The sequence below is a fragment of the Girardinichthys multiradiatus genome, chromosome 24 (assembly GCF_021462225.1).
Source record: "Girardinichthys multiradiatus isolate DD_20200921_A chromosome 24, DD_fGirMul_XY1, whole genome shotgun sequence".
In the NCBI taxonomy this organism is placed as follows: Eukaryota; Metazoa; Chordata; class Actinopteri; order Cyprinodontiformes; family Goodeidae; genus Girardinichthys; species Girardinichthys multiradiatus.
The window spans coordinates 11,025,781-11,035,602 of NC_061816.1; the positions used below are offsets into that span (position 1 = coordinate 11,025,781).

The 9,822-nt window shown below is 40.1% G+C and overlaps 1 protein-coding gene across 2 annotated transcripts; it reads right to left on the minus strand.

Annotated features, from left to right (window-relative positions):
- Window positions 1-2,208: 2,208 nt before the first annotated feature.
- On the minus strand, window positions 2,209-9,012 carry chst10 (carbohydrate sulfotransferase 10). 2 transcript variants are annotated; one of them, XM_047354809.1, is made up of 6 exons: window positions 8,892-9,012; window positions 8,447-8,584; window positions 6,244-6,350; window positions 5,903-6,128; window positions 5,679-5,784; window positions 2,209-3,727 (listed from the first exon to the last, which is right to left on the minus strand). In XM_047354809.1, exons 2-6 carry the CDS (start codon window positions 8,538-8,540, stop codon window positions 3,175-3,177), a joined length of 1,086 nt encoding a protein of 361 aa, XP_047210765.1. In that variant the 5' UTR covers window positions 8,541-8,584; window positions 8,892-9,012; the 3' UTR covers window positions 2,209-3,174. The 2 variants fall into 2 exon arrangements, with proteins under 2 accessions (XP_047210765.1, XP_047210763.1); XM_047354807.1 differs by lacking the exon at window positions 8,892-9,012 and having other exon boundaries at window positions 8,447-8,885.
- Between the last annotated feature and the right edge of the window lie 810 nt (window positions 9,013-9,822).

Here is a 9,822-nt window from a genome sequence, read left to right on the forward strand (position 1 = left end):
AAACCAAACTTGAACGTTTGTCAGCTAATAATTTAATAAAACTGCATTATGCTCTTCAACTTGTGTTGATATGTGATTAGTTTTATCCTAAGTCCATAGGATGTTTGTTTTGCCCACAGAACATGTGACATTTATGAATCCAATATTTTACTGCAACAGCACCATGCGGTGGCGTTAAGATGAAAGGTTCATCGAGGTTTAAAACTGTGGTCCCTATTCATTTTAAGTACATTACCGCCACCTTGAGGATGTTTGGTCTTACTGCACCCCTGGACATCCTTCAGTGACATTTGAACCCTGTGTTGACTATTATGTCTCTTGTGGCTGAATGTTGCCTTAAGGTATTTTAAATATTGCAACATCCTGTGTAATATATATATATATATATATATATACATAAAAGATCCTAATTTGTAATATTTATTATTAGGTAGAAACTGCATTTTAAAGTTATCCATCCGGCTAACCTTTCGATCTATCATCAATAATAAATCAACAGTATTTTAAGTGGGATACTCTAGATCTCCATCCATTTGCTTATCTGAGGTCAGGTCATTGGGGTAACAGAAGGAAAACCAAGACATCCCTCTGCCCAGTGACATTTTCCAGTTCATTCAAGTTAATCCCAGTGCATTCCTAGGAAAGAAGGGATACATCCACTTAGCAGGTTCTGGGTCTGGCCAGAAATCCATGTCAAAACCATCCTATTAATTGGGATTTCTTCACCCTCTCTCAAAGGGAAACTTACAGAGATATGGTTTCCTTACAGATAGGTATCTCATGAACACAGGTGAGAGTAAGAACATAGACAGAATGGTAACTTCACTATCCGTCCTGCCATCCCTCACAAGAACAACTCCATGATACCTAAACTCCTCTGTTTGAGGCAAAGAGTAATTCATAACTATAAGGGAGCAATCGCCATTTTTCCAGCTGAGAATCATGACCTCTGACGTATTTCCCAAAAGTCAGGGTTTGGGACCCTTCTGTGGGTCATATTATATATGCTTTTCTGTAAATGTATTTACATTTTGGAAGGAAATTCTGTTGTTTGTATGTTGAAGTATTGATAATACAACAGAGAAATTCAGGGATTCCCTCTAATCTACATAGGGTAAAATTAAACATAGACTTAAATGTATCTTTCTTAGCAGGATGTAAAATAAAGTTTTTGTTCATCAATCATTGTTGGTTGGGGCAGTCCAGTTTTAATGCTGTTTGGGCTTATTGAACTGCTGGAACAAACAATTTTGTTCAAGTTGCAACCATCTGACCCAAACTGCCGCCCTCCGTTGAAAGAGGAATTAGTGAGTTTGATAAAGAACAACCAAGCAATCATCAGCTGGAAGATGCTGGAACACCACAGTCGCTGTCCACAAGAACGCCTGTTTAACATCAAATATGGACAAGAGGGTACTTACCAAGATACATTGCATCCAAAACTGATGCATCAGGCTGGACTAAATTGGAAAAGCCAAATGCCTCCTGGAGAAAAGCTTAAAGCTCAGAAGAAACAAAGACTGAGATGTTTGTAAGACACAAGATGAGGCTTGCAAGCTTAATACTTTTCCAACCGTTATGCATGGTGGCAGTAGCTTCATGCTGAGGGTCTGTTTTCCTACCAGTGGAGCATTGCAAAACTGGATGGAACAATCAAGGTGGACAACCTCCAAATTAAACTTCGCCTTAAATCAGCAGCTAGATGGCCGGAGCTTGGTAACAATTAGGTGTTTCAAAAGAACAATGATCAAAACTGACCTGGATTGGGTAAAGCACAACGACATAAGGCTCTGGAACGTCCCCGAACTCAACTCTTTTTGGACCATACTCGAAAGCCGAGTCAGCGCCAGGAAACGACAAATAAAAATTTGTTGTACCTTTTCTGAAAGGAATAACAGTAAAACGTCCAGCCAGAGCTAAGTCAGAAGCTTGTTAATGGCTGTACAAAGTGGGTGGTGCTTCTGCAACTTGCAAAGAAGCATTCTCCCAAGATATTAGGACTATATGAATACAATTGCACCTTTATGTACCTATGTAGATAATACTTCCTCTCTGACAAAAGAACTGGTCAAATGCATCTTTAAAAGCCCAAAACGAAGATGACATCCATACTGATTGAAACTTTGCAATATTTTTTTGGATAACTCAAAAGCAACACTAAAATACCTAGAAAGAATTAGAAAATATTAAAGGAAACCACCAAACCAGTATTTTACACACGTCTTTATTTAAATGCAGTCTATAAAACACACCCACCCACAGGGAGCCAACCCCAGTCACCAAGTTAATATCATCAATAGTAACATTTAATACAAATGTTTAATTGCAAGTCATGTTAAGAACATTTAAGTGTTACACTTCTTGTAGAAAAAAAGAGCTTTGAAAATCCAGTGTCGGTTTTTCTTTGCAGCAGCAGAACAATGGTAGTCAGCTTTTCAGGCCGTTACTGCAACAATATGACCATAAGTTTCTGTTTTACAAGACATTCATTTGTCTTGGTAGAAGGAAACATCATTATAAAAATGTAAAAAGTTAATGCTGCGCGAGAAGTCATAAAAACCTCAGTTTGTCCTTCGCTTGTTCTTCAAAGAGCAGCTTCAGTCACACAGCTGCACAGGTGCATCTGAAAACATTTTATATCATTAAGAAGTTTAAATATATTACAAAAAAAAACTACCTCTGTGTGTAATTAACCTTTATGGTACACAAGGTTGAACTGAACTACTCAAGTAAACGTTTTCAGTCAGTCAGTCATTTTCTACCGCTTATTCCATAGTGGGTCGCGGTAAACGTTTCCAATGATATTCAAATTTATGAAGATGCACCTGCAGCATCATCAGTAACTCCCACCTACAGGACGAATCCCTGAACCTGGTGTTCCAGAAAGTGCAATAACACAGCTACATTGACAGAGCTATAGGCCTGTATCACAGATGATAAGATCTCAGGCAGGGGTATTAACTATAAGAGGGTAAATGTGTTCTTCATTTGATTTATACCTGCTTTGGATTATTATACACCTCCCCCCAACGTCTGTGCCCAAAAAAACTCCTAAATAAATACACTGATCTTAGGGGAAACCATGAGAATAAAAGCAGGGATTAACTTTTAAAGTCAGCTGTTCCTGTGACACACAGGATGCTGCATTTCAGTTTTTTATCTGTGCTAAACGATTCAGTTCAGTAAAAACTCTGGAGTCGGGTAACCAAACAGTTGGAAGTCGCCGTGATATCGTGCATAAAGACGCCTGATGTCCCGTTTGCTGATCCCTGAGAAGTAGTTCTCCACCTTGGTCCTGTTGTAGCGGGTGATGCCCGGAGGAATGGCCGGATACGACACCAGCTGGTCGATGCCGGCCGCTCTCAGGATGTACGCTGCGTCGTGCTCCAGAGTCTCGTGGTGCCCGACCACGCTGTAGTTTATCTCACACGGCGCACACAGCTCCGTGTATGTTACCCAGTGGATAATGTGTTCGCCGAACTGCCGGTCCATTCGCCGCCGGCCCTCAGCGTCTCCTAGGTAACGGACGAAGTCCTCAAAGTGCAGACCGGAGGTGGCGAGGTCGCTGTCGCGGTGGATTCTGCGGTACTTACGTATGATGGCCGGGGCGATGTCGTGCTTGTACCAAGGCTCGAAGCGGGGGTTCTTCACAAACTTGTCCTTGAATGCAGAAATGAGACGTTCGAAGGGGTCTCTCACGATGAAGAACTTAAAGTAAGCGTTTAATCTATTGAGGCAGACAGCGAGGAGTCACAGGTTAATTTCTAAACACCAATCTACAAGCCAACGTCTTATAGCTTTTTCACAATGTCATCTCTCTTATGTGCTGATTCAATGCTCAGATGTGAGTACAGTGGATATATAAAGATTACACAACCCATTTTTGAAATTGTGACCCTTTCCTGACCGATACCTTTGTGTGATGAGATTGCCAAGATCATTTGCAAAATCTCTACACACAGGAAAATCCTAAAATGGCAGCTGAACTTTTACATCCCAAAACCTCGTCTTTTTAACAGAGGTGTGCAGACCTCTTACAGGTCCTTCTCAAAATATTAGCATATTGTGATAAAGTTCATTATTTTCCATAATGTCATGATGAAAATTTAACATTCATATATTTTAGATTCATTGCACACTAACTGAAATATTTCAGGTCTTTTATTGTCTTAATACGGATGATTTTGGCATACAGCTCATGAAAACCCAAAATTCCTATCTCACAAAATTAGCATATTTCATCCGACCAATAAAAGAAAAGTGTTTTTAATACAAAAAACGTCAACCTTCAAATAATCATGTACAGTTATGCACTCAATACTTGGTCAGGAATCCTTTGGCAGAAATGACTGCTTCAATGCGGCGTGGCATGGAGGCAATCAGCCTGTGGCACTGCTGAGGTCTTATGGAGGCCCAGGATGCTTCGATAGCGGCCTTTAGCTCATCCAGAGTGTTGGGTCTTGAGTCTCTCAACGTTCTCTTCACAATATCCCACAGATTCTCTATGGGGTTCAGGTCAGGAGAGTTGGCAGGCCAATTGAGCACAGTGATACCATGGTCAGTAAACCATTTACCAGTGGTTTTGGCACTGTGAGCAGGTGCCAGGTCGTGCTGAAAAATGAAATCTTCATCTCCATAAAGCTTTTCAGCAGATGGAAGCATGAAGTGCTCCAAAATCTCCTGATAGCTAGCTGCATTGACCCTGCCCTTGATAAAACACAGTGGACCAACACCAGCAGCTGACACGGCACCCCAGACCATCACTGACTGTGGGTACTTGACACTGGACTTCTGGCATTTTGGCATTTCCTTCTCCCCAGTCTTCCTCCAGACTCTGGCACCTTGATTTCCGAATGACATGCAGAATTTGCTTTCATCCGAAAAAAGTACTTTGGACCACTGAGCAACAGTCCAGTGCTGCTTCTCTGTAGCCCAGGTCTGGGGAATGCGGCACCTGTAGCCCATTTCCTGCACACGCCTGTGCACGGTGGCTCTGGATGTTTCTACTCCAGACTCAGTCCACTGCTTCCGCAGGTCCCCCAAGGTCTGGAATCGGCCCTTCTCCACAATCTTCCTCAGGGTCCGGTCACCTCTTCTCATTGTGCAGCGTTTTCTGCCACACTTTTTCCTTCCCACAGACTTCCCACTGAGGTGCCTTGATACAGCACTCTAGGAACAGCCTATTCGTTCAGAAATTTCTTTCTGTGTCTTACCCTCTTGCTTGAGCGTGTCAATAGTAGCCTTCTGGACAGCAGTCAGGTCGGCAGTCTTACCCATGATTGGGGTTTTGAGTGATGAACCAGGCTGGGAGTTTTAAAGGCCTCAGGAATCTTTTGCAGGTGTTTAGAGTTAACTCGTTGATTCAGATGATTAGGTTCATAGCTCGTTTAGAGACCCTTTTAATGATATGCTAATTTTGTGAGATAGGAATTTTGGGTTTTCATGAGCTGTATGCCGAAATCATCCGTATTAAGACAATAAAAGACCTGAAATATTTCAGTTAGTGTGCAATGAATCTAAAATATATGAATGTTAAATTTTCATCATTATATTATGGAAAATAATGAACTTTATCACAATATGCTAATATTTTGAGAAGGACCTGTATATCCTCTGTACTAACAGAAAAACTGTTATCATCTGCCTAAGGGATGCTCCACATAATAAACAGCACCAACCTTTGAGTTATTTCCTGTGGGGAGAATGATGAGAGGCGGGGCAGACCATTTTTCTCGTGGTCGTGAACGAGATTTTCTGGAATCTCCTCCACGCTGGAAAAACCTCCTGCAGCAGCAACATAAACCAGAAACCTTCTAAACTTCAAATAGGTTCAAAACGTGGCTTAATTCTTTGAATACCCACCGCAACACCATTAAATATGCACAATCCAACCCGTACTCACCATTGAGCACAATGAGGACCTTCTTCCATTGTGTGTTACCCACTTTAGGCGTCTGGCAGAACAAGATGTTGCGTTTGTCACAGACAAAGATACGGTCGAGGACAAACTTGCTGATAGAGACATGAGTCAAATTTCTCAGGCTGCTGTTCTTACACACAGCTGATAGATGCTCTATTCGTTTCTCAGACACTTCCTGCCAATTCGCCACCGTGAGCGATACCGAGCGCTGAGACAAAAGACACAAGCAAAAAACCTGATATGGACTGAATTTCACTACATCTGTGCTCGTGAGGAGAAAAAGGGGAAAAGTATGTGACAATAATCTGAAATACGTCGGTCACCTGATGTGATGGCGTCTGAGTATGTTTTATCGGGCTCAGCACAGAAGCTGCTTTCAACACCTTTGTATCTCCCACTGTCCAACTTTGTCCAGGTGTCTTCCTGTAACCTGGGAAAACACAAAACAGAGTGAAACGTTTGTCTGAGATTTAAGTAGGAAGGACAAAATGAAATAAATCATTCCAACAGTTGCATAAAGGCCCTTCATCATACTTTTTAATGCCAGAGGAAACACAAAATACATTTTTCAAATGATGATTTCATTTACTAAGCGAAAAACGTTATCCAACTCAAACTAACCCTATGTGAGAGAGCAACTGCTTTGCAAACTTAACAGATTGTGCAGAGAGTGTTTTACACTATGGAGGAATTTTGGTCCACTCAATGCCCTGTCTAAATTCATAACACAGCATCTTAATTGGTTTTAAGTCCAGACTTTGACTAGGCCATTCAGGGAAAAACTGGCTGGTCTGCTTTGGATCACTATGCTGCAGCATAGCTCAAGTCACAAACTGATGACTGGACATTCTCCTCCTGGATTTGTGGTTTCTCCAATCAGAGCAAGTTGTCCACACCATCACACTACCACCACCTCCATGTCTGACTGTTGGTGTGATGTTGAATGAACTCTGACCTTGAGCAAAGGAAGTGAGACCTGCAGAGCTTTAGATGTTGTTTTGCATCCTGATGTGTTGTTTGCAGTAATTTTCCTCTTATTTATCTCAAGTTGTATTGAATCATGCATCTAAATTAGAAGCTTTAGATGAGATTATCTTGAAACAGTATGAGGCAACATGTATGGAAATTATTTTAATTTATAACCATCGTCAAATCAATAAAATGCACAAACCACCAAGCATTGAGAATGGAGGGTACTGTTGAAAGTACCCTCCACTTGAAGGTGGATGTTACCAGAAAATAGCCTAAAAAAGGTAAAACCTTAAGTTAAATTAAAACAAACTAAAATCTTAAACTGTAATATATACATGGAGAATTACGACAACTATACTTCACTGTTGTTAACAAAAAAGATATATTTAAAAGAAAGTAAAGTTGGCTTTGGTGTTATTATTAATTCAAAGGCTAAGAAATCGAGTTTTTAATACTATCGAGTGCGATGGCTAAAAACATCTCATTAAAACAGGAAAAAGAGCACTTTAGGCATGGAAGTAGCCTTAAAAGGTTTTACAAAATACACTACTGGTCAAAAGTTTTAGAAACACTTTCTCATTTAATGGTTTTCTTCATGTTTATGACTATTTACATTTTACGTAGATTCTCACCGAAGCCATCAGTATGTAAATGAACACATATGGAATTATGTTGCAAACAAAAAAAAATTGTAAAAGAACTTGAATTATGTTTTATACTTTAGATTCCTTAAAGGAGCCGCCCTTTGCTGTGATCACTGAAATATTAACCTTTGGCCGTCTCTCGTTGAACCTCTGGGACGTTCTTTCAAGACTCTTTGGAAAACTATTTCAGGCGACCTCCTCATGAAGCTCATGGAGAGAACGCTAAGAGAGCAAAGCAGTCATCAAAGCAAAGGGTGGATTATTTTGAAAACTCAAAAATATTAAACTATTTAAAGTTATTTCACACTTTTTGTTTACTATATAATTCCATGTGTCTTCATTCAGTTTTCATGTTTTTGTTAAAAATCTACAATGCAAATAGTCATGAAAAAAAAGAGACCAACTAAGTGAGAAACGTTTGACCGGTAGTGTATAATAGAGCAAAAATCAAACGCACCATAACAAATAAACAAAAAGCTGTTTATCAGGTTCTCATGATATTATTAATAAAAACGATAAGAATATAAACAATTTTCAACATTATAGTTTGCTATGTAAAAACAGCAACTTTAAAAAGTTAAACAAATTAAAAGGTTAGCGTGAGACAATATTTTGGAGTTTGAAATAAAAGTGTTACAGAATGGCCAGCTGGAGCTCGACTTTAGTCAGATTAGACATGACATGTTGGACACATTGATGCTTCAAAACACGATGAAAGATTTTGGTGCCAATTCCTCTCAAAATGTTGCAAAATGTCCTGTATGCACCAAGTCCTTTTAGCATCAGTTTATAAATAAAACTTCAGGTCGGGCTTCAGGCACACACGTAAAAAAAAAACTTAAAACTTATTTTTTTTAAAACAAGGGAAAGAAGCAGATTAAAGTAGCCTAAATGGGCGCATGTAATTTACCTTCAACAGTTTTTAAGCTGATGAATTTACTGACAAACATGAGGACGACCAGGACCCAGCCACAAGCCCCGAGGAGCAGCAATTGGTGCCGCATGATGTGCACATCAGCCCACGGCCATGGAAAGAGGAAGCGCGCACCTGGACAGAGGTTTATAATACACACAGAAACGACACGCCTAAAACATGACGCTATCCATGTCATAGGGGGATTCAATTACGTATTGACACGAAGAATCCCTAAACGGTACATAGAGTTTTATGAAATATTAGTTATTTCAGATACAGCAGCTTATTTAAATTTTCTTTAATTGGCTAGCTAGGTATCTCGCCCGTTAGAAAGCCACGCCTGCTTGTTCCTGACAATCAGCAGACCTCTTAGTTCATCTCTGATGTCCATAAAAACCAAACAAAGCAGACAAAGAGCCAGTTATGCACTTCCTCTTACCTTTATGTACACGTACAGCTAGCTCGCAGCTAAACTAAATAAGGAGTCGACGCTACCGAAGCTAATGTGTCGGTTTTTCTCTACATCCGACTGGAAACAAAATGAACACCTCCCCCTGGCGACAGGATCGTGTCACTGCATAACAGTTTTTTAGTCCGGTTATTCCTGGTACAAAGGAGACGTGCATGGATGGAATGGTGCGAGGAAAACGAAAATTAGATATAACATCGTAGATAGATATTTAATTTTTTTTTTTTAACGTGTATGACAAGTTTTTTTGTTTTTTTTATACTAGAGCCACGGTTACAAAATTGTGGACCTGTTTTCTTCAGCTTTAAAATACCTGAAAATAAAACATTTGAGTAAAGACATAATTTAATTGCATCATTTGACCAATGTATAAGGCCATTTTCCGATTAGGACATTCTTACACATAAATGTAAACCATGATCTAAACAAATCTATTTTAACTTTGACTGTTTAGGGCTATGGTTAAGGTCAACCTTTGCTTTTTTGTCACAGGATTGCTTTGTATTCATTTCTATCTTCTCTGTCTCTGCTGAGGTATCCCCACACCATGATGCTGCCCCCACGTTTCAATGTGGGGATGTTGCATTCAGGGTGGCATGTAGTGTTAGTTTCCCACCACACAGTATTTCACATGTAGGCCAGATGATTAAAATTTGGTCCCACCAAGCAAGAGCATCTTCTTCCACATGCTTGGTGTGTCCCCTACATGTCTTTCTTTTAACCTTTTATCTTACCACTCTTCCAAAAACGCCAGAGTTGAGAACAACCACTACTTGTCCCATCAAAAAATTCTTGCATCCCAGTTCCTCCAGTGGACATTGTGCTTCTCCGATTACTGCTTTACCTGCCCATCCTGTCAATTTAAGTTAGAGGTCTCCGATCTACGGCTCTAGAACTGCAA